Source organism: Cenococcum geophilum (genome assembly GCF_001692895.1).
Source record: "Cenococcum geophilum 1.58 unplaced genomic scaffold K441scaffold_45, whole genome shotgun sequence".
Classification (NCBI taxonomy): Eukaryota; Fungi; Ascomycota; class Dothideomycetes; order Gloniales; family Gloniaceae; genus Cenococcum; species Cenococcum geophilum.
This window is the reverse complement of record NW_027137603.1, coordinates 464503-491733: the sequence shown is the minus strand read 5'-3', so window position 1 is coordinate 491733 and position 27231 is coordinate 464503. Positions and strand designations below refer to the sequence as shown.

Genomic DNA, 27231 nt, shown 5'->3' with positions numbered 1-27231 from the left:
AATATTCGAGCTGCGGGAAAGATAGACGAGCGAATCCTGAGAGTTGATGCCTAAAATCTCGGTAGTGAAGATAGAGAACTTTCCTGTGGGATTACTGATCAAAGGCTGAGGGCGAATACCTGAGGCTTAGCAGATGTATAATATTATCATTATGCACAGAATACTGCACCATCTATGCACAATGATATAGTAGTGTAGTGAATGCAGCTCGTATAATTGGATGGTGTTGGCCACGGGTTGGATTATGAGTCACCCCAATTTCAGAAATTCCACGGACTCACGGGGCTTTGGCTGGTTTCAGAAGTATAGTAATCATTAAGAATTGAACGGAGTGTTATGGGGCTTTCAAATACCCCGAGAATCGAAACTATGTCCTGCGACAAAATTACGCAGATATAACCAGTTGCCAATCACTACCATAAAAAAGCGACATCCGTTTCCCACGCCTAGAAGAGCTGCACATTGGCTACACCTGCTACGGACACCTGACTTAGAATGTGTATCGGAAACCCTGTTGGTAGTCCTCCTATGAAGAACATTAGTACAGATATACATCTTGATATACAACTTCTAGATTTGGTTAAAAAACTTACATTGCTCTCTTCAAATTACGAGTTCACCCCGCGCCTGCTTCTTGCTATCAAAGTAAAACTTGACGATTAACATTGCAACAATAACGAGGGTAAGTAGACAGCATGCAATGCAGGCGTAGAGACTAGGGTTGTTAATGAAAGGAGCAATTTATCAAAACAGGCCGGGGCGAACCTAAAAACTAAGCTTCCAACGAGTGATGCGCTGCAGGAAGCACGCTTCTATTATTGCCCTTGAACATTACGGGTGGGACTGTTTCGACTGATACCGGTACACACAATATTCTGGAACATTTCTGCCTCATTCCGGAACGAGTCGTGTATCGCTTTGATCGGCTTGATTTCGGATTGCTTGCCTCATTCCGGAAAAGATTTTATATAAAGACATTAGAATCAAGCATAAGAATGCTCTATAACATATATAATAATTAAGATCTCTACCTACGTTAAAATTAAGACTTGATTTTATGATTAATCGTGGCTAGATTTTAATTGATTATGGCTAATTAGGGTAATTCTAGAGAGCCGAACCGCCTCACGAGCTAAGAACTCTACCATAAGATCTACCTCTGTCCTCTATAAAAGCCCTTATAATCGTAGAGCCGTAGTAAAGTAATACTAGAGTTAATTTTATGTTTTAGAACACTACCCCATTCCGGAATCTGTTGATTAATCTAGAACTAAGACAATCAAGACAATCAAAACGGTACACGACTCATTCTAGAACAAGGACGACTCGTTCCAGAATGAGGCAGGGATGTTCTGGAATATTGTGGGTACCGGAACAATGTCCGCTAATGGAGAGGAAAGCATGGAATATTGTGGGTACCGGAACAATGTCCGCTAATGGAGAGGAAAGCATGGAATATTGTGGGTACCGGAACAATGTCCGCTAATGGAGAGGAAAGCATGGCGATCAACGGCTATTTCGGAATAAATTTGCTATGCACACTTATGTATAGGACTCGCGAGATATTCCAGAAAGTGATCATGAAGTTGGGAAAGATCCTTCAGCGCTGAAAGTCGCAACTCTCGAACCGATTTTCCGGGCGTGTTAGACCTGGCGCAAGGGAAACCAAGAAGGCACATCACGAGCGGTTCATATATCTCAGGACGCAATACGAGGGATAGGGGGTGGGAGGGGCGTGGTGGTATTGTTGCGAACGGGATTCTGCAGTAGATTGTATGATGAGAGGTTGAGTGAGCAATAGGATTTTGGATTAGCTATATAGCTACATGGCGGGCGTCCGAGGCATCTGGCCCGTGCGCGCGATCAAGAACATTAACTTCCTTGCGTCAAGCAGTAAATAGATAACTTTATCAACTAATTACACCACCAAGGTGGTCCGCAATTACATTTCCAATGATATAGATCGACTCAACACTAAAGAATAAAGCTCTATATATAATATATATACGAAATTTGACATATTCGCGGCCTCATCTAAGAGGCCTCGGTGATCTGGCAGAACGATTCATCGCCTGCGTATGCAGCTTACTGATTGGTGCGCACGGAGCACAGCTCTCAGGACGTTAATATCAATGCAAGGGATAACCCTCTTCCTTAGAAGAAATCCGTACAACCCATTACCCAGAACCATCTGCCACACCTACACCCATTATAATCCTTACCCTTTCCGGCCACACAATGCGTTCTCCATAAAGATGATGTTGGAGCTGGAGGAACCTTTCGGCATGTTTGATGTTGATAACCGTGTTAAATGCATTATTGTGACTGGCAGGATATTCTGCGCGAGCGTAGATTTAGAACAAGGATTTGTGGAAGGCCGGGAACCGATTAATGAACATCGGGATGGGCGAGTGCATCAGAAGTTCCAATAAAATCCAAGCAACCAGTCCATTCCTAGCCGTCAATTATAGCACCAATTGCATTTCTATATATGTATGTCTGACTTTCTCCACTCTATAGAGGGGCTTGAGTAACCCTCGCAATCAACTCCTGCCGCAAGCCCACCATCGGCGCCCTCCAAGCTCGGCCGTCGGTGTCGGTATCACCATGACCCTACCCATGAACATAAGAGTCGCCTATCGATCCGCAAAAATAGGCTTCGTGTTCGCTCGTCGTGGCTTAGTCATGGAAGCCTNCTCCTCTTTCTTCCTACTGCGCTTAATTGAGCACTTGCGCGCCATGTATCTTGTCACCACCGGAGCTACATATAGGGCAGATGATAAACGGACCCTGTTCAGTGAGTTGTGTGACAAGCTGGAGGATGTATTACTCGCGTAAGTTAGCCCAAATGCTATTTCGTTCAATGTAAATTTGGTAATTGATCTCTTGGCAAAGACAACAAGGGGGGCGTTAAGTCGCTCTGGGAGAAGAGGATAGCACAATTTAGTGGCACAATGGAGAACAGCGCTCTAGCAGCATATCCATGGTGGATGCTAATTGACGTTGTCGGGAGGGCAAAGGCAGATAAAAGTGGCGCGAAGCCTAAGCTTTGAAGGGCTTGGCTGGGCAAGTAAGGTGACTGTTGGATGGATACATACTAGTGACATATAAATCGAAAATTCGATTGCATCATCATAAAAGTCTTTCAAGCGAAGTATTCGTAGGGCTTTTCATTTATTCCTAATATACTTCCATTCGTCTTGAAGCAATGCCGAAAATACCCCGGTATGCCAGTCCATCCTTCACAATCCAGTGTGCCAACAAGGAAAAACACGCTTCAATAGAAAGTCGAGGGCCTGTGTGCGGAGAAGATCTTCTTGCTGGTGCTCCGACCAACACGGTGAGGAAGAGGAAATTTCAGGTTCTTGGTGAGGAGTTGCTTGATGTATGGGCGGCGAATGTCATCGGTCTTCTCAATCTCAATGACCTTGAGGATCTGTAACAAAAAGTCAGTGACGTTGAAAATATCTTGCAACATCAGCCTATAACATACATGAATCGACCTGAAACGAGCACGGTGCCTGGCAGCCATGTCTTGGTAGAGAGCCTCAACAGCATCTGTTCGTGACATCTCGCGGTACTCTTTGTACATATTGTGTGTGCCGGAGCGCGAATCATAGCGGATCCATATACCGAAGTTCTTGACCTTTTGGGGGCGCTTCTCGTGGATCTAATTCAGTAATCATGTTAGTATTGCTATTAGCTTGAAGTAATAAATGCCATGCATCCATCAAAAACAAAAGTTGGTTTGTGAAGAGTACCTGGTTGAGTGAGACAATCTCGCCATTCGCCTTCTTGATCTTTCGCAGCTTTCCGAGGAAATACCAGAATCGTGACTTAGCAACGACATCATTGGGAGCAAAGATGCGCATCCGGTAGAGCTTAGGGGTAGGGTTGGGCTCGCTGGGTAGATGGCGCCCGATGACCTGGTATTCCTGGAGACGACCTGATACTCAAACGTCAGTATTGTATACTTTTCCCATTAAAATTAATTTTATCTTCTCTAGCGGCAATTGCGGCTAGTGATATTGGTGACAGAATCTGAGTCGGTATGATATGATGATAATTCCAATGTGGTTAACGTTGTAGTGTTGGCATTGTGTCGCATGAGCGTCCGTTGCAAGATGTTCGATCGGTGAATCCCTCCTTCAATCAAACTCTAGTATCTAAAGCTATTGCTCCCCAGGTACCCTGAAGTTCCCAGAATATATGGTGCTATTATTGAGTTGTTGGGCGTCTGAAATTGCGGGATTGCTGGAATATGTCACAGGTCCTGGCGCAACAATCGCCATGTCTATTTCTCTCCGGGTCTAAAGAAATGAAATGCTTACCCATCTATTCAAGATTAGTATTATTTCCAATATTTGAGAAGATGCTACCATACCTTGATTGTTGCTGGTGGTCGAACGGGGTCGGTAGTCTGCTTCAATGTCGTCGTCCAAACTTTTGCAGACGAGTGTTGAGTGCGCAACGCCAAGGACTTAGCCGAGAGGGCTCTGCAAACCAATTAAACCTGCCGAGATGTCTTTTTGATCTCTGCGGGAAGGCCGAACATTCCATTGTCCGGAAAAATGTCTTGAATTCACTGGAGTATTGCCTCATGGCGATTCCGAATACTCAACTATACATCTATATCTTGCCGGTCGTCATTCAACATTAATCACCCACTGAAATGGAGGAAGTATTCGCAGATTTCCGTCGTGCCATCACCGAAGGCAATGGATATGCTCTGGCAGCAACAATAAGCCCAATCGCCCCGGGACACGATGCCGGCCGTCTTTATGCTTTCTACCGCAGCTCGAAAGCACATCAGATTGATGGAGATATCCGCTATGCTATAAAATATAACGACACCCTTAGACTGCCCCGCACAGAAAGCTCTGCTTGGAATGATGTCTTTGTCAACTACTGGAAGGCAGTGGGCGAGATATTGGCTGCAGAAGAGGCTACAAATCAAGGCAGAATAAGAGATGCGCAGTGGAGCAGAGTGTATGATGCCTGGAAAGACGTTGCCAATACCCTCATTAAATACCATATTTCGGGCGTTTTTCCGGCATGGACAATTCCTTGTCTCTACCTTGCTGGTAAATACTTGCGGACATTCGCGATCAAGGCGGACGAACAATCTGCTAGGGTCAAGGGAAACGTGACATTCAACGCAGGGTATCAGGACGACGTTGTTAGTTCAATAGGCAAGAATGAGAAGCTAGAAGATGCCGCAAGACAGTTGAACAGGATGTTCGCTCTATGTTTGGGAGACAGGTGTGTTCAGTGAAAGTGCGTAGTATTGGTGTAGCAATAAGGCGCTGAGTTTCATGATAGGGCCCCTATTGAAGATTCTCGAAAATGGGGTACGTACTATACCGCCAACCTACTCTTCAAGACCCATTTCAAGGCGAGTCTCCTTGGCAAGATGCTGAGAACTATGAATGCTGACTCTCATGCCCTAGCTCAACTCCATCAACCTTTCCAAGAATATCATTCGGTCGATACAGGCCCAAGTGGATATGCCACCCCTTGAAGCCTTCCCAAAGTCCCATCAAGTGACCTTCAAATATTACGTAGGAGTCGTTGCCTTCCTTCAGGAGGACTATGTCCAGGTATGCCTGCCATCTATTTCTATCAAGGCGTTGAGTGCTGACACACCACCCCTGGGTTTCAGGCAGAAAAAAATTTGACTGAAGCATGGGAGTTGTGTCACAAGAATGCGCAAAAGAATCAAGAGTGAGTTACACTACACCACGTGGCTATTTTCAACGTAGGCAACAGTCTTACTAACACTTGACTAAAAGGCTAATTCTCACCTACTTGATCCCCTGTCGCCTCATTACGAAACACACCCTCCCAACGACCGCCCTTTTATCACCCTACCCTCGCCTCCAAGTACTCTTTAGCCCTGTTGCAGCTTGCATTAAGCGCGGCGATCTTGCTGGCTTTGATGCTGCTCTTATAGCTGGCGAAGACGAATTTGTCAAGCGGCGCATCTACCTCACCCTAGAACGTGGGCGAGACGTTACGCTGCGAAACTTGTTAAGAAAGGTCTTCCTTGCTGGAGGCTACGAGCCGCTGAAGGAAGGCCAAACTGAGGCTGAGCGGATCAGGAGGACTAGGATCCCTATTGGCGAGTTTGCGGCTGCTCTAAAGTTGGGCATGNGAGTTGATGGGCAGGTTCTGGAGGATGATGAGGTGGAATGCATGATCGCGAATATGATATACAAGGTCTGTCCTTTCTCACTTACATCAATTCTCCAACTGCCTATAGCACCCCTGAAATTCGCGTGCACCAATTTACATCTATTCAATGCCGTACCTTCACTCGAGCATTCCCTAGTGTGGCCTCCCGATGCCTTGCAGGCGGCATACGAAGTCACCTCGCTTACGCACGCTTGCCACCTGCACGACAACGAAGCTTCGCTCTCATTCTGTAGTCAAATATACGTCAGCTAACACACGATTTGTTGCAGAACCTGATGAAAGGGTACATTTCCCGTGAACGCGCTATGGTAGTGCTCAGTAAAAACGCCGGCATGGCATTTCCAGGGACAGGTGTCTGATTCCTAAGTGCTACGCGACTAGTCTGAGGCGCCCGTCGCACGATATGACTGGCTAAGATCGGCACATGGGGGCTGCATGCCATTTTCATTATAGACACTGGGCTTTATCCTTTACGCTGTTGAGGCGCAATAGAAACGTAGCCCGTGCGCGAACAACAAAAAAATCGATTGAATGCACGGGCTCTAATTGGCTCGTTAGTTATTGCGCCTATATCAACGGCGGAAGGGATATTACCGAGATGCAATATACCTCATTCAGCCTTGACTGCGCCTACAACTATTATGATCCCTCACCAACGAAAAGAGTCTTTTCACACACCGGTTCTATACCAGTCACATCCGCCCCGTCCTTTGCCACCACACCATCCCACACCCCACGCCGCTCCAACCGCCTAAAACATCCACTTAGACAAGTCCGCAGCCCTCTGCACCCCCTCCGCCCTGCAAACGGCACCTGCAAACGACACTAAATTAGCCTCCCGCATCTGCATTTCAGCACCCATGCATGCATCCCTCTTCATGAGTCACACCTGCCCCGGACCCTCCGCCCTACTGGCCTGCGACCCGGTGGCGTGGGACCCTCGCTGCAGCTGAGTCGTTAGCCCCAACGTTAATTGTGCAACTTACTTTTGACTTTGTCGGAGGCCAGCGCACGGCTTTGGTAGGTTATCCAGCTCTTTGTGAGGGCGCTGGGGCTGGTTGGTAAGCTCTTCGCAGCCGGGACTGCGGACGCGATTCGCTCACTATCGGGCAATCTTTTACCGTTCATGCCGCAGGAATAGCAGCAGTATGCAACCCTCATTCCTCACATACGCGTTCCATATTACTCGCTGGACTGTGCTGCAATTACACAATCTGCCCATCAGATTTACAGCACGACAGATTGCCGCGGAAGTGATCAAATCAAATCAAACTTCCCTTTCAGTGGTAGTTAGAATAGTTCATTCTAGATCGCGTGAAGAGCTGGCTTTCTAGCTATTCGTCCAAATTCCCAGCCGTTGTCTTGCCCAAGCCCCAAAATTCCTCCACAGAATCAATGTCGTAATCTTCCCTCCCCGAATCAACCCAATACGGAAAACATGGTACACAATCAATGCCTTGTCCTGCAGCAAGTCGTTGCCGAGACAAAGAAGCAAAATCGCCGGGAAAACTGCAAGAACTGCTCAAAATGAGGAAGAAAAACTTGATATGAAGAAAGAAGTTTTTTTCGGAGTTTCATAATAATATCTCCGTTATGACCGCAAAAATATCCAAAGCAAGAGGGCGACAGTTCCGGTCGAGGCAATTTTAACGCTTCCTCTCCGCTGTAGCAAAAAACACATGACTGTAGAAGAGGGATATAGATGAAAAACAAGAGAGTCATAATGCAGCGGGTGCTTTTGCCGCTTCGCTGCTTAAGATGAAAACATAACCGCGACAAAAACACAGTAAGGGATATGGTACAACATGGCAGAAAGAATGCCAGAATCGAAATCACAACGCCGGGTATAAAGCCATAGTCTTGCTCGGAAGTAGGGTAAAGTATAATACAAGAATATTAGATCCGGGTTCCGTTTTCGCGGGATTCGTTGCTAGAAAATCGGGAAGGGGTTTTGAAAGCAGGGGAGCGAGATCCAGTGAGCGAATGTATCGAAGTGGATAGAGGGGATTAGCAGCACGCATACTTATTGTAGGCGTGCAGGTGGGAAGCCAAGGGGAGGTGAAATGATATGGAGGTTGGCGGAATTGAGCAGAGGTGCATGAGGAATCTACGATGGTTACGAGTGCGTGTAATTCTCCTACTTTGCCGCGTTGGCAACATCATCCTACATGCCGCGTTAGCGGATTATTCGTCTTGTTTTGAGTGAGGAGAGTAATGAGGCTATCGTTAGAAACTTACCATGTGGTTGACCATCGCCACAAATAAGTCGAAGAAAAGCTTCCCACCATTTTCCATCTCGTTTTGCATCGTTCCACTACGCTTGAATGTGTGGCGGCTACGAATGATGAGGGCAAGATAATGCGCACGTAGCTTTGAGTCGTTGTCGGGAGTGTTGGCATAAGCGTAGCGAGCGCTGCTAAGAATGGTGCTACATTGGATTCCGGACTGAAGACCCTGTTTGCGAAGGGCAAGGCGTTTGAGCTCTTCCAGTCCGTACTTTTCTGCAGCGCACTGCGTTGAGACGTTAGGTCATTAACGGTTATGTAACGAGGAAGTGATAGCCGCAACTTACGTAGATGACCGTATCTTTCAGAATCGGTCCATTCACGGCACTATGGAATATGGTTGATTCAGCTGTACCCCGTCCATTGCCTGCATCTTCCAATTGCCAACCGTTCCGGCGTTTGTCAAACTCAAGTCGTGGGTAGTAGTCGCCCTTGTAAAGATATTCTAGGATGGACGAGAAGATCTCCGGTTCTTCGTCCGGCAGGTCGATACGCTTGGAGGTGGACTGAAAGAACTGATCGCGACAAGCCGTTTGAAAGAAAGGCGAATGGCAAAGAACGTCTTCGTGAGCAGCGAAAAGACGTTGCTCACGACCGATGCAGAGAGTGATGATTGCACTGGTTAATGTACTAGACGTGTAAGCAATCTGGACTTCATGATCGATGGCGGAGGAATTTCTCACCTTCCTACAGTCGGGCTTGTTTGTGCTGATTTTGGTGATGCTTGTTGTGCAAGTTTCTCGACCTTCTTCGTCGAAGCAGAGTCTCTGAACGAGCGATTTTTCTTACTTGTCGACTTGCTCGCACGATGTTTGGAGAAGCTTTCCGACTGGTATCTGGCTCTGTTTGATCCGAACATGTTGGCCGAGGTATCGGGAATCCGCGAGGCTACGTGGAATGCAGGTTTAATGATGGGGATGGTTGAATGTTTATAAATGTTTGTTCATAGGCAACAGTTGACGACGACGGCAACGCAAACGTAGGAACCTCAGGCAGCAACTGGAACAAAGCGAGAGAGAAGGCAATGATGGGATTTGCAGAGTGAAGAGTCAGGGGAATATATATGCAGCAGCTGGGAGGCCAGCTATCGCGGCCAGTCCACTGAGCAACCAGGGTGGGGAAATAGTGTGGTGGTTGATTGGAACGCGTCCAGTGGGCTCCGACACGCCAACGCGATATCATGTGCCATTTACCCCTTCGAGTCAAGGCAGCCCTTGACTCTTCGTGCGGCCGCAGCGGCCCGGGAACTAGGTCACGGAGATGGCATGTTTTGAAAAGGGCTAGGAGACAAGGGTCAAGGGTTTCACACGATTCCGACCTAATGCTAAATGGGATAGGCTGTCTCTGATGGGCATTGGTGGCGAGTGGGCGTGCGACGGCATCGTGGCTTATCGTCGCGAAAAACCAACATTACGGCTCAACAACCCGTGAACTGTAAGAGAAAATGGCATTTTCCTGTACTTGCCATATCTGCCAATACTCGGACGACTTTTGTGGTTGCTGCAACGAGGCTGTAAACTAGGAGGCGGGCTCACAAAGGGAATGAAGCTGTGAGTCCTCTTCCCTCCCTTGGCTTGACTAAAGCTCCCTAGTCCACCCCTCGGCTGGAGCTTCTGCACAGACCAGCTCTGGGTCAGGAACCAAAGTCAAAAGTAAGTTGTGGAACACCCAAACCGCCCCTCCACCATATCGCTCGGCGAATCATTGAAGAGATCATCGACGAGGGAGCTGGATTCCGTATAAATGGTGATGGACTTCCCCTGCGACAAGAGGCCGAAAGCCAAGAGCCGATTGTGAAGCCCTTCATAACTTCCGCTTTCCCCGACGCCTATCCCCTAACCAGCCCGTGTCTTGCCCGTGCCACGGCAGGTTTTCGTGACACACACTTGAATGAGCGTCTTTCGTTTTTCATCTTCCGTCTTTCATCAGTCAGCCTGGTGAGAATGGACCCTCAAAAAGGAAATTTGCTAATATAAGCTGTGCACCCTGTACAGGGCGATGCACAACATGTGATCGGAGCTACTAGATGAGGCTTGTCACCGGGTAAAGCTGGAGAGGGAATTATTGAGCGCATGCTTAAAGGTTGAGATGAGTCGCCAGTATCAATGCTTGAAGTATGAGCATGAGAACACTCAGACCCTCGTCCAGAGGGATTAGGGATGCATATTCCAGTTTACCGTATGTGCTTACATCACTGCAATCACAGTCTTCATGTGGGAATGGGGATGGTTCGGTAGAGAATTTGTTGTGATATTTACACATGCGAGTTGTTACAAAGGTGCCTTCGCGCGGATATTACCATACTATTATTCTCCAAATCTGCCCAAGGTCTAGCTAACTCACGTACCAGTCATCTAGAAGTTTTGTGGAGCTAAGCCTATGTTCACCGCATTCAGCTCGAGATAAAGAATCACTTCTTGCGCCTTCTTCACGTCTACAAAGTTTTAAGGCTCTATTCTGCTTCGTTATGGGCTTTTCCTTTCCTACATTTTATTTTAGAATTTCAATTTTCACAAACCTCCCTCCGTAACTTATTTCACGTTCTTGGAAATTAAATGTGGTGTAAATAAGGACATGNACTGCACATATTTCATAAGGGAACGAATCAGTCTGAACACCCTTTTCATATCCACTAATTTCTAAGCTTCCATTTTGCTGCTTCTTGTATGTTTTTCTTTTTGACCCTCCATATTTTGAAGATTCTAGGGTTTTGGTTTTCACGAGGCGCAGCACTTGTCGCGCCAGCAATCGTTCTTGCATAACTCAAGCACGAGAAAACTAGAAACGTAGTCTACAGAAATTTAAACCCAGTCTTTCCGTTTCGGGGTTGAAATTGCCATAGGAAACTTTCTGCTAGACGTACATCTAGCGCACTACTTCCTTGGCACGTCCAGGCACGATCTACTTACACCACTGTCACCTCCATAAGGAATTCAACACCTCCGTCGAAAGTAATTAGTGCGAAAGTAGTCCAGTTGCAGGACATTGACGGTTCGCCAAGCCACAAAATAATCCATAGGCAGCCGTTGCTGCTGGTGGGGCTACCGTCCAATCATCAATCATTGATCCTCCAGTGTCATTCTTGCAATGGAGTATTAGCCATTTAATGCTAAAAAGAAACGAGATACGCGTACTAATATTACTCCCAACGATACAGCATGGGTTATAAAGCCCTGGTGACGCCGTCCATTCAGCTCCCGATATCGTTCGCTGCACATTCGAACACGTCCAATGGTTTGTTGTAAGCGTGCACCGCTCCTTCCTCTTCCACCCCGTGAAGCAGATAAAAGAACCCAACAATGGCTCCAAAGACGCGGGCGATAACTGTAGAGGGGAAGAAAGGGAAAAGAAAGAAAAGGGTCTCATTTACAGACGACCTAAATACTTTCTCTCCGCTATTACAGCTTTCTTTATAGCCTTCTTTATACTCTCGTTCTCTAACTCTAACCCTACGCTCCCCTGAATTACCGCTCCCGCCATGTCTAGCTGTATCTCCTCCACTGATACCTTCGCCTTCGCTATTAACCCTAGCCTCTAGCATTAAAACGATATCCTCCCGTGTAAGCTCTTATACTAGCACCAACTGGCCCCATCAGCGTCTATCCCCGACGAAACTCGCCGCTGCCGGGTTCTACCGTCTGGTCTCGGGTAACGAAGAGGATATTGTAGAATGTGCTTTCTGTGGTACGCAGTTGTACGACTAGGACGATAGGGACTACCCCATAAAGGAGTTAATAGTAGACTATAAGGGCGACTGCTTATAGCTAGAATCTAGAGTATAAACACAGAACTCATGGATCGAAATGGGAAACAACGACAGATCTCCTTAACCCTGCATGGATCGAAATGGGAAACAACGACAGATCTCCTTAACCCTGATGACATCCCATTTGCTCAAATTGCTTAGAAAGATTTGTATTTAGCAGAGGAAGGAGAAGGCGCGCATCGTTGATGAGCTCCTCCTGAGTGGGAATGTGTGCAACACGATGCTAGGACAGGAGTCCCTACTCCAGCTGTTATCAGAGAGGCGTGGAATTTGAGTTCCAGCAGGCACCAATCTCGCTCGCCTGGTTTCCACTCCTCTATCACAACCTATAGTGTATCATTTTAGGTACAATCTAGACCTGTCCAACTACATTTGGATTCAGGAGCTCAACGTTAAATGAGGGATCCTAAAAGGCAGGAGATGTCGGAGAGGCGAGTGCTCCGAACTTGATGAAAATTGTGGAAGCACAAAGGAAGGTAAATGACTGAATATGTGCTTGGAAGGCATACAACTAGTGCCATCCTGAGCCGCCCCACCTACCCCCATTCTCTCGATCGTACTCTCGTTGATTGTAGCTACTCCACTCATCTCTCATGCTTCGCGCATCTCGATCGCTCCTAGTCTGACCTCCACTAACCCTTCGACCTTGGAACACGGCTTCTCCATAACAGTTGATCATTCCGCTAATCACGCCATTACCTGAGAACTCGATCCAGCCAACATTGTCGTCACCAAAGGACATTTCGCCTTCGCTATTCTCTCGTCCACGCCATCTAAACTCGTAGCGCTCGTCGGATGCCGTGTATGGACGTCGAGGCAAGTGGAGAATGCCGCTGTACATGCCAAAGTCGTAGGCGCCCCAGAGCGAGTTTCCTTCCAAGGTGAGGATCAACGAGAAGGAATAGCCGTCATACATATCCCATTGCTCGAGATCGGGACAATCAATCTCATATCGGCCGTTGAGGAGGCCCAAGCGCGAACTGTTCTGAGAGCTGGAGTGGCCAGAGTCCCGTATAACGCTCTCATAGTCTGGGGGAGGTTCACTGGTGGCGCTGTCATCGGGTTGATCCGAGCTATAATCATCGGAGTAGAAGTCGTCGAGGAATGGGAGGTTGGCTCGACTCGGAGCACTTTTGCGTGCCGTTTGTTTTGTTCGAGGCGGACTGGACGGCAGAGCCGAGCTCTGCGCTGTAGCGAGCTTGCTATTCTTAGCTGTGGCTTTGGGTGCAGAGGACTTTGCCGTGCTGGCCTTTGACTTCGGTCTCGTCGACTTGGTCGCTGCTGATTTCTCCGGCGGCGTCTTTTTCTTGGTTGCGGGCTTGGGCTTGTTTGCAGCGGCCTTGACGGAACTAGCGACGGACTGAGGACCTTTTGACTTGGCCGTTGTTGGCTTGGATTTCTTTGCCGGCAGGGATGGAGCCGCATTTCCATCAGACTCGGTTTTCCTCTTCTTACCTGCCGTGGTGGAGGATGTAGCAGTCGTGGTTGTTTTGGTCGATGTTCCGCTCTTCGATTTCTTCAGCTCGGCTTTTGCCTCTCTCTCCATCTTCGACCATTGCCTTTTCATTTCCGCTTCCAATTTGGTGATATGGTCCGGCACTGCCAGAGTCCCTTTGTTCAGCGCGTCGAGCAATCGGGTCTTCGCAACGGCCTTTGTTTTCGAGGGCTTGAGTCCGTAATGAAGCAATTGCGCCTCCCACCAATGACCGACGGGATCTTCGAGCTTGTGATCGGCGGTATTGGAAGGGCGCAGGATCGCACGCAGTTCTGGTACGTTTGCGCGGCGGTGACGGCTCATGTTGCTAACCTCGACGAAGAGGGAGTCGCCGGCGAAGGAGAAGCCGTCCTTGACAACAGGCGCGGCGAGCGCCATGGCCGAAATTTTGGATCTTTATCGAGTCTGGGGAAAATTGGAGTTTTGTGGACGGTGAGTAGAATTGAATTAGTGGACTTGGGGAAGTCGAGTCTATGATGGTCCAAAGAACCTTAAAGTCACCCAATAGCGCGTCACGGGGTCTGACGACAAGCACCTTCCCCGTTGACTCAGCATGCTTAGACTAAGAAACCTTACCTCAGCAAGCTTAGACGTGATTCCGTTGGTGCGGATTTTCAATCGGTCCGCAAGCTGACTAACTACGTTTGTGCTAAACCACCGGTATCACGTCTGAGCGGGTTTTGTAGCACTTATAGACCTCATCAGCCTATTTTACGATTTTCCCTATATTCGTGGTTAAATTGCTTAACCACAACGGCATAAAATACTACCAAAAGTTGATCGATTAGAGAGACAACCCAATATTTCATGAATATTGGGTTTAAACTAGCCCTTGGCTGCCCAAAGTCAAGATCATTTTCGCCAAAAAAAAAAACCGGTTATTAAGGACGTCAGACTTAGCTATAATGCTATAACGGGTATATATATAAAGCCTAAAAGTTAATTAATATAAAGCTAGTTCTTGCGATTATTTTAAGCCTATATGCAGCCCTAGGCCTTACGTGGGTAGCTTTGTTAACTTTGTTAAAGATTATATATATCCCTATACAAATAAAGGCAACGGACGTTACAACGGACGTCGCAATAGACGTCGCAACGGGTGTCGCAACGGGTGTATATATAAGGCCCAAAAGTTAATTAATTATAGAGCTGGTTCTTACAATTATTTTAAGCCTATATGCAGCCCTAGACCTTACGTAGGTAGCTTTAACAATTTCGTTAAAGAAGGTGACTGCTCTACATATAAAATAAGTCGGGTCGCCTAAGAAACCTTACAAAAGTCTCTCAGACTATAGAATGAACTTTTTGATAAAAAAGGTTAGTGATATCCGCTAATTAATTCTACGGTCTAAGCTTGCTAAGGTAATAAGAAACTAATAAATATCCACTACGCAGATTATTGAATATCCGCAAGCTAACCTATTTAATTAATCCATCTGTTTCTTAGTCTAAGCCACTTTAGCAAGCTTTTAGAAGCTAAGCCGCTCTATTTATATAAGGCAAACTATTAACTTTAACGAAATTAATATAAGCAACCACCACGTTTATTATCCTATAAATACCTACGTTAGAATCACCTTAATTAGCTCTTTAATTAATAGATTTTCTAGAACTAACTACTAGCTATAAGTATATCTAAAAAGCGTTAAAAAAACCCCTCTACTTTACCTAGTTGGAGCCAGTCCTCTTAAGCTTTTAATAATAAACTACCCTCTCTATTAACTAATATCGCTAGAGGATTAAGAGATATAGCGGATATAGTACCCGAGGGCATTAGCGGTCTTATCCCACCCCTATTATCTCCCCTATCGTCTCCCCTATTGTCTCCCCTATTACTATCCTTAGCTTAAATACGGTCCTTAATAGCCTATTTACCGCTACTAAACTATATGGATCCCCAAGAGGATAAAAAAGTAAGAGTTAATAAAATATCTATAATATCCGTAATATCCGCTAAAAGGATATCCGCTGCAGAGAAGGTCTAGGTAATTATTAACCGTCTTAGGCTATAGTAGATGTCTATAGGAGACCTAGCGCTTAAATGGATTATAATAGCTAAAGGTTTATATAAGGTACTAAAGAAAAAAAGAGTAAGGGAGCTCCTTAGCAAACTCCTAGAGGATACTAATATCTTAAATATCTATACTAAAGAGATAGAAAAACGCGGTATAGCAGGTACTAATATTACTCTTACTATCTAGGGAGAGCTTAAAGAGCTAAGGGAAAAAAAGTTATTATTTGGCGGCTTTAACTAATATACAGATATTAAGCAGCTTAACCTTAGGCAGTGCTATTAAGCTATAAAGACTTACGCACCTATACTAGAGCATATAATTACAGTATATTAAGAGGGTTAACGTAAATATTCTCCATATAAAGGCCGTGCGGTCCTAATAGCCTCTACGCTTATATTTAGCCTTTTACAAAACTCTACAAATTATATCCCATAGCTATTAGGGATATATCTTTAAGCTAACGGCGTTAAGCGCTATATGCTTTCTATACTTTATAGGCTTAGATTAATTAATGGTTATACCACTCTAAATTAGCAGAAGGAGCGAGTAGCCTAAAAGTCAAGGTTTAGCCTATAATCTCCGCGGTGCAGGTATACACTAACCTATATATAGGTAAAAATCCGCTTAATAGGTGCGGCTTCTAATATAATTGTTGTCTATAATAACTTTAACTACCTCTAATAAGTTTAGCATTAAACACTTAGGGATACTAGGACGTTCTATTCGCGCACGACTAGTAAGCTTATCTTTGGCGTATATATACCTAATAGTGGGCTTTAATAGAGTATGCTTCGTGCGGATATCCTAATTAAGTTCTTAGATATTATAAAGGCTCCGGGTAATCTATAAGACGAGATATAGAAGCAGATCTTAACAGCTTTAATCTATAAAGCTATTATAGAAGTATACCCAGGCCTTAATATATTACTCAGCAAAAACCTATAGTTTAAACATCTATATATGCCTACTATTAATGTAATACCCGCTATATAGACGTCTAGGCTCAACCTAGGACCTATTATAACTAGAAAGGCTTCTATATCTAAAACCTATAAGGTATTAGATAATATCTTTCTCCATTAAATAAATCTATAACGTACTAATAAAGTATTTAAGAAGCGACTATTTCTAATCTATGGTGATTAAAAGACTATAAAGCTTATTTAGTTGTATTAAGGAGAACATACTAAGTCAATATCCGCCTACGATAGCCTACGTTAGGCTCTACCTATTCTAGCTCTTTAGCACCTAAAGCTAAACTACCTATATATAGTTATACGGTATTACTATAGTGGCGAGCAATTAGCCTAAAAGTACTCTATGCTGTATACATACATAAACCACCTAGGTTGAAGAAATATCCTAGCCGAGCGCGCGCCGTTTTATTATATGGAGGAGCTAATTCTCTATAGCTTCGACGCTTATATTATAGCGTTGCTCCATACTTAGATTAAGGGCTCCTATAACACTAAGTCGCCTATAGATATTAAGCGGTACCTTAAGAGTCTATCTCCGCAATATTTATTAGCGGTAGTTAAGAATATCCGTATAGCTGTTTTCGGTTAGGAAGTCTCTTAGGCGGCTAACTATACCAACTAGCCTACGGAACCGCGGCAAAAGGGTTACCCTAAATAGGCTAGCAGTGCTATATCCTTATAAATACTTCCTAAGCCTACTAATATAGAGTTTCTAATATACGTCCGCTTTTTATAACTAGTAGAGACGTATAAGGTCTTTAAGCATGCCATTAAGCTTACGGATATCGGCCTACTTAGCTATATACTCCCCCGCATCTATATTTATTTCGTAGGTAGTTAGAATAAAAACTATCTACTAAAGATGCTACGTTTCTTCTAGTTAACTTTAACAGATGCCTATTTCCTTAAGCTCTAGCAAGCTATCCTAGTAAATAGTTTAGTAAATAACCGCGGTAAACAGAATAGTTACTACCCAATAGATCTTAACAACGAGCTACTTAATAGGGAGCTAAAGCAGCTTATACACACTTATAGCAATTTAACGTTTAACCTAGACTCGCTCTTCCACTAAAGTATTTATATAACTAACTATATAGGGCCACTATATATAAAGTTTAAGATTATATTTAGCGAATGGATATCTACTTAATATACTATTAAATCTACTATAGCGGATATTTAATTGCTTGCTAATGCGATTGCCACAGGTTCTATTATTTGCCATTAGGCACGGTAAGTAAAGATAAAAGCGCCGCCTCTACTATAACTAGGTATTAAACGACTTAATTAATCTACCCTTAACGAGTTTAATTTATAACTAGGCGGTGATCTTTCCGCTATGTTTAATAAGCTTAATCTCTATAACGATAATAATGAGTTAAATGGCTTTGTGTTGCCTACTAACTTTACTTAAACCTAGCTTTAACCTGCGTATAAGTTGCTTAATAAGTAATATAAGATATTAGTTATAAGCTATTACCATAACCGCTTAATATCCACTATAGTTAGTAGCACTAGTACATATTCCCAAGTAATTAATATTATTAATTAATCAATCTATTTAGTTCCTAGGCCGCACTTGCTAAGTATATAGGATAGGAAAGGGAGGGGGGGCGTTATCCTAATAGATATTAGCTACTGGGTTGCAATATCCGCTTAGCGGATATAAGGTAAACTCACCTAGTATTAGCTAACCCCGCTTAATATTAGCCAACCTCGCCTAATATTAAGCCGCTGTATACTAATTAGCGTTGCCGTTAATTTCCTATAGTGCTCTTTGCATACATTTACCTCTATTTAATCGCGCTGACTACCTTTACAGTACTAATAAAGACGTATTTAACTAGCAGGTTACTAGCGGCATAGATATATCTAACAGCTAGTATAATAGTAATAATAGAGGAGTAGGAGCTAGAGACCTAAGAGTTGGCGAAGGTATAGGTATATCCTCTTCTTAAGTTATTAGCAAGAGGTCTATAGCTGACTGTTAACTAGCCTATAATATATTAGCGCCATGGCGAGGCGCTGATTGCTATAGCGCTAATATTTTAAATCTTCTATCTAAAACCTGCAAAGCCTATATAAGAGCCTATAATAAATACTTATCTATAGCAGCGTGCTGCTTTAGCGCTTGGGAAAACCGCTCTAATATCTATATAATTAACCTAGAAGAACCTAAGAGTTGCCCTATTTCTTCCTGCTTCTACTTTTATTCCTTATCTACTAAAAGCTTAATAAGGGATAGAAGATCCTCGCTAAGAATATCAGGATCTCACTTAGGCATTGCTTACCTTAATAATGCTATATCTGAAACCCACCCTATATTATAAAGGCGATAGAGCTGCTTATCTAGTATAATATAATTAACTATAGGCGTTTATAGTATATCCTAATACCTAGCCTCCGCCTATTACGTAAACCACCCCCGTATATTGCTTAATATAGGCTCCCGGCGGGTTTTCGCGATATTTATACTAGCTATAGTGCGGATATTATACTTACAATCCGTAAATATTACTAGGTTATAGTTACTGTAATACAAGTCTTTGCTAATAGTAGACTGTGGGTCTCTATAGTATATAAGTTATATCGCTTATAAGCATACCTAATCCTTATTAACTAGCCGCTATAGGGTAAACGGCAGCTTACTATATAACTACGCATTAGTTAACCGCTTCTTTAGGCATAGGGTTAGTATAATAAGCTCTTTAGGTAGGCGTACTATAGAACTACTAAGGCTTAACCTACGCCCGCTTCTTATATCCACTAACTATTTAGTACTAGCTAACGCTATAGATAAAGCATTGCTTGTAATATCCGCAGTCTCTACGTTTTATCGCCCGCGGATATTATTACGCAGCGCGCTTACGCGAAGATCGCCTATACGCTAAGGTTATGTATGCTTAAAACCACCTAATTTATCGCGAGGACCCTACCAGCGGCTCTTAACCATAAAGATTGCTTCGCCTAAAAGGCCTTTTCCTTAGCCTACTCGGCTAAACCGCTATATTAGTATATTATAGGATTTATAGCGAGGCATTCTATATTGGATTAAATAGTAGATATCTGGGATATCTGTACTATATGCTACTGCATTTAATATAACCAGAATTTAAATTTGAGACGTTGGGCGCGCGTACTCGGCATATAAGCGGTCTTTATTAATATCCGCAAGCGTTACGTAGTAGCTCTGCACCATTTCTCTAGTAATAGTAGCATTGTAGCCGCAACGGATTAACTAGCTGCGAATAGTATTATAATAGGAAGCTATCTACTCCTTAGAATTAAAGAAGATAATTATCTTTAAAATTAGCTGAAGTTAATCGAACTATTAGCGGTGTATCCGCTATATAGATATTAAGCGGCTTCTTAATTACTTGCCCTTCCCTTAGTTACTATTACTAGCAGTATATAAATACACTAGAGCAGCAGTAATAATAAAGTAAAGAGCTCGAAACTCCTTCTTTTCTAGCATAGTTATAACCCTCTATATAATCTTTAGCTCTGGCTAATTAATTAGGGTTTTAATAACTTATATATTAGGTTTAAACCTAGCCAGCTTATATATAGTCCAAAACGTAAAGGGGTCTAGCGTTGCGGTATATATAAACTAAGGCTTATTAACTAAGACTAAACGTACTTTAAAGAGTTATACGTATACTATACGGAAGGTCTCTCCCTAATTAGCAAGTAGGTGTACTTTATTAACCACTATAAGGGCAATATGGGAACGAAATATTAGGTCTATTAGAACTTTATATAGCTTATTACTAACTAAAAGCTCTAGGGAGATAAGGATATGTGTATAGCTACCTATACGGATATTCTTAATTAGCTCGGCGGATATTATCTTCTTCTATATATAAACAGGTCGAATATAAGGTAGCTTTATAATCTTTTTTACTTACTCTAACCTAATTGCGTTAAGTAGAAGAAGAATAATAATAACTGCATTAGGTACGAGACATGGTAGTGCTTATATTATTATACTCTTGCTAAAAGACGTCTTTGCCATAAGTATAAGATCTCGCCGCTTAAATATTAGCACCCTTAGGGCCTCGAGCTGCTCCGTATAACCGCGGTACGAATATATCTCCGCAATAGCTTTATCTAATTTGCTTATTTAAAGCTTATAAAAGCTGCTTATAAGTTAGGGTAGCTCCCTCCGTAGGCTATATAGCCATAGAGACTGCTAGGGATCCGTTTTAATATAATCCCCAGCCCATTATATACCACTAGCTTATTAATCTGCTTAACCAGCTTATAATTTACAACCTCTTCGCCTTATTCGCTTTAACGGAGGTATTAGTAGATAGCGCTTAAAGGTAGTAGAGGGAGAGGAGAGGGTTAGATAAAGGCAGGGAGGGCTTAAACACGTTATAATAGATAGATCTTAATAGGTTTTAGTCGTTAGACTATAGATATAATGGATGGAGGGTGGGTGGTTAAGATTAACGTGTTGTTAGTGCGGATATTGCTAATTATACGCTTTGGCGATCCGCGTTACGGCTATTTTAAAATTAATGTTAGGAGCGGGAAGGCAGGGAAACTTTTTATGTAGACTATTTAATTCGCTAGAGCTTAGTGTATAATTAATAGATTTTTTAAGCTGCCCAAACTTATTAAAATAATAAGAAGTAAATATCCGTAATATTAGCTATACGGATATCGTAACGTGCGTTACAAACGTCGGCCAAAGTATCTTAGACCACAACGGGACAGATAGCCTAAACTGGTTTAGTGTCATTAGGCCGGGTTTATCCAGCCTCCCATTATAGTCTAAGCATGCTGAAATAACCTTCCCCGGTAGACCGTTAGCACGTACACTAAGCGCATATACTAGCATACTGCTCCTTATTACGCAACGAATTTTCTACTAAGGGTCTAAGAGCTTAGGGGTCGTTTGGTTGCAATATAGAGGCCTTATATTCCATTTCATTCGGAGTGATTTTGTCTACACAGCCTCAAAAATTTAATATTCCTCTCACCGCTCGCAAAACGCCAGAATAGCACGCTAAAATATTGGCAACTTTACCGTATACAGCTATTGAAATGGAGCTCTTGGCGTCATTTTAATATGGAGCTTAAAGCTCCCGTTACAGATTCCAGTTCAATATGGAGGCTTTATATTTACACACGTCCGTACAACCCATAGAGCCACAGACGCGTCCTTTCTGCCGGACTTTCAGTTCATATTCAATCTAACGGTTTTGCAACCGAACACACCCTTATGCTTTAGTGGTAACGGAGCGTTAAAATACACCAAAAATCACCCTTTGTACTGCCGTATTTTAACCCTTCTATAACGTCTAGATACTATCCCTTAATATAGTACTTTACGTCTAATAAGAATATAGCCTGTGCTTACCAATCAAATAAGGTTAATGTAGTAGGTGTAAGGTATATTGCCTAGGTATACAATAGGGAGTAGGTAAGCCGAACATAAGTTACAGAAGAGTCGATGGAAGAGAATAATATAGTAAAGAGTATAGCAATAGCCTCATATGGAGACAAACCAATAAGGAGGATAAGAGGGCTGTAAGCCTAAGGGAGCTTATAAGGAGATACTAAAAGATCCCTTATATAGTCTATCAGACCTCTAGTATCCCCCCCCCCCCNACNTGCACGCGCAACGCATACAGCAATTTTGCTTTATACACACTAAAGAATTTCAAGTTTAACCCTTATAATTAAGCTTAAAAAATTAAACGCTTTGCCTTTCTTGTAGGTGCACGTCTTGTAACAAAGCCTTATAGGAAATACTATGGTGGACTTGTTAATAGGCTGGGTATATAGGTATAGAATAGTTAACAATGTAAATATAACTAGTAGAGTAGTTACCTAATAGATTAACTCTAATTGTATTCTAAGATTTACTATAAAAAAGAGAAACTATCTATAGAGACCGTATGTCTTTAAATATATAACTCCTCCCCATAGTAAAGGGTTCAGTACATTAGTACGTTAGTACGTCGGTATATTACATTTCTATATTCCTATGTTTCTACGTTCCGAACTTATAACATAACTAGCTATATAACTTAGCTACCTCTTATCCTATAGCTTAATCGGTTCTAGCACCTCCTATACTATCTTAACTAACCTATTTATATCTCTCCTTAGTAGTCGCACTACTGCTAATATAAGGTTCGTAACACCATCTCCCTCCTTTTTATCTTTGTCCTTAAAGATATCTCCTATCTCTAAGTTGTCTATTAGAGGTATAGTATTCCCATCTTTAATTTAATAACCTTTATTATTCCTAATACCTTCTATTAAATCCTCTATATCTAATCGTCGTAACTAGCTAGTGGCATTTATTCTATTACTTAGTGAAGTCATACCATCCTATTCTCGTTGTGCTAAGAAGAAGTTAGTATATATTATAATTGCGTCTCTATCTAGTCGCTAACCTTCTTCCTATGCTAAGTATACGCGAGTAAATATGCGATTATTCTGCAATATTTAATCCGTCTCTAACGCTAAGTATACGCGTCTTATTATTCTTTATAACCGTCTAGTTCCTTATCTAATCTTCTTTAGGGTTACGCGTGTTAATAGCGGCTAAAAAACTAAAGAGTAAGCTAGCTAAGGCTCTTGCTAAAGTATAACATTATTCTAATAAGGCGTCTTAGGCCCTAAAAGCTTAACTAGATACTTATACTTACCTAAGCCGTCTAGTAAAAGTCCGTAAAAAGGTACGCTTAAAAGAGCTTTATTTAGTAAAGTAAGGTCTATTTAAACTTAAGGCTAAGGAGGCTAAAAAGGATCCTAATTAAGAAGCGGCGGAAATAGTTTGTACGCTAGTAGTAGATCCCTTAAATAATCTAGCTGATCTATTACCTTTAACTAATCCCTTTATCTTTAGCTCCTTCTTAATATTACCTAACCCGTTTTCTTTTAATACTCCTATACCTTTTCTATAGCATTCTTTAAATTCTATAGTGGTTTTTAGGTAGTCTCCGTATAGCCTATTTACTTAATCTTATACTATATTTTATTGTTAATGTCCTTATAACTAATGATTTTTAAAACTTACTATTTATCTTCCTCTTATCCTTTATACGTGTCTACTTTATAGATTAGTGGCTTAATATTTATATATACTAGCTCTAGCATTACAATATACTATATAGGGTAGATCTTTATCTTAGCTAGTAGGTTTAACTTAAACGTAACCAGTAAAATCTTCTATATAATTTTAAAAGGTCACAGTCTAATATAGTTTAATTTCTTACTTAGTCATTAACTCTTAAAATTTTTGTATAGTAGCTATACTTTATCCCCCTCCTTAAGATCTAGTCCCTTAGATATCTTAGTATTATAGTACTTTTTTATTCTCTCTTATACCTTTTTTACTAACTCTATAAGATCTATATAAAGATTTATTAACATCTTTATTCTTTTTTTAGCTGTACTACTTATCTTTTTTTACTTATTATAGTAATAACAATATTCTTAGCTTATATCTATAATTTGCCTTAAATAGTAATATACCTATTCCTTCCAATGATGTTATATTATATATAAACTGTATAATTAGTAATAGTAACACCTAATTATTTTATGCGTAGTTAATATAATATCTTAGATATTATTCTAGTATCTAATTTAATCTTTCTATTTAACCGTCCGTCTGCGAGTAATATACGGTAGAAGTTACTACTCTAACTCCTTATTCCGCTAGGAATACCTCTTAGAATACTATTATAAATCTTAGATCCCTGTCTAATATAATCTTATTTAGTACTCTATATCTTATAAATACTTCTTTAATATAGATTTTAGCGACATCCTCCACTAAGATTTCTTCTGTATATGCTATAAAGTAGCTCTATTTAGTTAACTTATCCACTATTACTAAGATTATATTATATTCTTATCCGGTAATAGGATCTCTTAACTTTAGTAGCTTAATAATAAAGTCCTATAATATGACCTCCTATAGTCTCTCTGGTATTTTAATAAGTTATAGCCCTTTATATAGCTTATACCTTATTAGTTTATTCCTTTAGCAATCTAAATACTTCTTTATTACTTTTCTTGCGATATTCTAGATTCCGTTAATAATATATTCTTTTTATAGCCTTAACACTAAGCCTATTACTCTATTATATCCTTAAGTTATTCTCTTATAGAAATCTTTCACGAAATACTCTACTATATATTTTAGGATATACTTCGCTTTTTAATTTTTATATATATATCCATCTATAGATCTTCTAGCTATACTTCTAGAATTCTTTATACCTAAAAGCTCTCTAGTGTCTTATAGACTCTTTTTAGTTTGTTATCCTCTTAAGTTACTACTAGTTTAGGGTAATTATATCTAATCTATCCGTCCTTATCTTTGTATAGTATTGCTCCTAATAGCTTCTTATTATTCTATAGTTTAGCCTTTCTGCTAAATACGTCTGCCCTTATATTTTTAGTTCCTTTAGTATACTAAATTTTAAAGTGGTATTCTATAAGCATCTCTGCCTATCTAACTTATCTATAATTAAGTTCTTTTATTATTAGGAACCCCGTTAGGTTCTTATAATCTATTTTAATTATAAATAGTTTCTCTACGCCTTGTAAGAATGCTCTCTATTCCTTAAGTACTGTAATTATACCTAATAACTCCTTGTTATAGACGTTATAGTTTAACTTTAGTAGTGTTATCTTTCTGCTATAATATAATACTGGATGCTATATATCCTTATGCTTTTATAGCAAGTATACTCCTAGTATATAGTCTAATATATCTATTTTTATAACCGTATCTAGTCCTAGTTGGTAGATTTTAAGGATTAGCTCCTAGGTAAATAGTTCCTTAAGTTCCTTAAACAACTTCTTTTATTTATCTCCCTATGCCTATAGTTCCTCTTTCTTTGTAAGTCTAGTAAAGGGTTTAATGTTCTTTAACTATTATATTATAAACCTTTTATAGTAGTTGCAAAACCCTAAAAATAACTTTAACTGTATTATATTCTCTAGTTCTTACTAACTTACTATAGCTTTAATCTTCTTTAAGTCCATATTAATATAACCTAGTTTAATAATAAATTTAATAGGTTAGTAGGAGAGGGCAGAGTAGGTCGCCTGGCGCGGGACCAAGCATCTACGACCCCTCCTATAAGACACGGTCAGCCTATTATAAAGAGACTCTTACAGGCAACACGAAACGGGAACTGGCAGTAGTATAGGGTGTTGCGCCCCTATACTACTACTAGTCTCCTACGGGGCGTAGTGCGTAGTAGCTACTGCTAGCTCTAAGGACCTTACCCCTTAGCTAAGCTCTGACCCCTAGTGCACCTAGTAGGCAGGTAGGATTACGTCCTAGCCGGAGAGACTACTACGTGGCTTAAGAGAACGGATGCGCGTATCGGTGTATTAATAAATAGGACTGCTCGCTAGGGCAGTATACTGGTGAGGTACGCTTAAGGAGCAAATAGGAGTTACTCAGGCGGGAGAGGCTTGGCTAGCCTTGACCGTAAAAGGTACCTAAGGCTTCTATATTGCAGGATGCAGCCACGACGCCCTTATAGGATTACGCTAGTAGTAGGCGCGTAAGACGGGAGTTGCAACCCCTGTAAATGGCAGCTTATGCCCGTGCCGGCGGAAATAATAAAGAGAGGCGTAAAACTAGAGGCTATGGAAGGCTCCTAAGCCATATAAAAGCGTACTAACTTTAGGAGGAGACTCTTATATAGACTGCTGGGGGGCAGATTAGTACTTAGGCTAATAACCTATTATAAGATACCCGAGAGAACTGGTAAAACTCCCTGTATTATTAGTAGTGGCAGCTAACTGCTTATAGAAAGCCCCAGGCCCTTAGGCTTAGTAAGGGAGAGCTACTTAAAAACTAAGGTAGAGGCCTGGATAAGTAGGTATGTTAAACTCTACTATATTACTAGCTAATATATAACTACCTGCCTTAGCTAAGCTATAAAACCAATGCCTATGTAAAACTATAGGGGTATATAGAAGAACACCACGCGCAGCTCTAGAAGGTAAGGCAGCAATCCCACCACTAGACCTATATATCGACACAACCGCTATATAAAGAGCAGCTATAGTATATGGCCACCCAGTCAAAGAAAAGATACGCTAAATGCTAAATTGTATACGAGGAACGAGACACATACGAGGGGCGAGGGTAAGGGCCCCTTAAAGGGGTAACACGCCTAAACATACTAGCTAAGAAGCCCTCTATCTACAAGTAGTAGAGAAAGAAAATGAAATATAGGAACTAATAGCCCACCAGGCGGAGACCCGGCGCTATACTAGTAGAGCGCTATAACGGCAATAGAGATTAGGAGGCCACCAATATAAATGGAGACCTACTATACTAATCGCAAGATTATCAGATCTTAAATGGAAGCAACGATGGAAGAAGGCAGCGAAAATATAAGAGGTAACTATATGGAACACCCCATAGTTAATACTAACTCTCCCCCTATACGAAGGACTAATAGGCAGAATTATAGCCGCCTTCCTACTACGGACAGAGGTC

At 41.9% G+C, this 27231-nt stretch overlaps 5 protein-coding genes across 5 annotated transcripts; 1 reads left to right on the top strand and 4 right to left on the bottom strand.

The window, feature by feature from the left end:
- Positions 1-308: 308 nt before the first annotated feature.
- K441DRAFT_233521 (uncharacterized protein) lies at positions 309-669 on the bottom strand. The gene is made up of 2 exons (XM_067640663.1): positions 594-669; positions 309-526 (listed from the first exon to the last, which is right to left on the bottom strand). Coding segments are annotated over exons 1-2 (183 nt in total). The 5' UTR covers positions 596-669; the 3' UTR covers positions 309-345.
- Positions 670-3064: 2395 nt separating this feature from the next.
- Positions 3065-4418, bottom strand: K441DRAFT_665656 (ribosomal protein L18ae). The gene is made up of 4 exons (XM_067649530.1): positions 4379-4418; positions 3762-3946; positions 3494-3670; positions 3065-3436 (listed from the first exon to the last, which is right to left on the bottom strand). Exons 1-4 carry the CDS (start codon positions 4380-4382, stop codon positions 3278-3280), a joined length of 525 nt encoding a protein of 174 aa, XP_067500218.1. The 5' UTR covers positions 4383-4418; the 3' UTR covers positions 3065-3277.
- Positions 4419-4672: 254 nt separating this feature from the next.
- K441DRAFT_689269 (uncharacterized protein) lies at positions 4673-6554 on the top strand (the record flags this gene model as incomplete). The annotated part of the gene is made up of 6 exons (XM_067652282.1): positions 4673-5262; positions 5323-5395; positions 5451-5600; positions 5663-5724; positions 5793-6219; positions 6465-6554. The coding sequence occupies 6 exons, from the start codon at positions 4673-4675 to the stop codon at positions 6552-6554; spliced, it is 1392 nt and encodes a 463-aa protein (XP_067500217.1).
- A 1570-nt stretch (positions 6555-8124) lies between these two features.
- Positions 8125-9583, bottom strand: K441DRAFT_233435 (uncharacterized protein). Its single transcript, XM_067640662.1, has 4 exons — positions 9164-9583; positions 8768-9098; positions 8434-8706; positions 8125-8359 (listed from the first exon to the last, which is right to left on the bottom strand). The coding sequence occupies exons 1-4, from the start codon at positions 9337-9339 to the stop codon at positions 8333-8335; spliced, it is 807 nt and encodes a 268-aa protein (XP_067500216.1). The 5' UTR covers positions 9340-9583; the 3' UTR covers positions 8125-8332.
- A 2697-nt stretch (positions 9584-12280) lies between these two features.
- K441DRAFT_233404 (uncharacterized protein) lies at positions 12281-14214 on the bottom strand. The gene is made up of 2 exons (XM_067640661.1): positions 12355-14214; positions 12281-12312 (listed from the first exon to the last, which is right to left on the bottom strand). Exon 1 carries the CDS (start codon positions 14117-14119, stop codon positions 12758-12760), a length of 1362 nt encoding a protein of 453 aa, XP_067500215.1. The 5' UTR covers positions 14120-14214; the 3' UTR covers positions 12281-12312; positions 12355-12757.
- Between the last annotated feature and the right edge of the window lie 13017 nt (positions 14215-27231).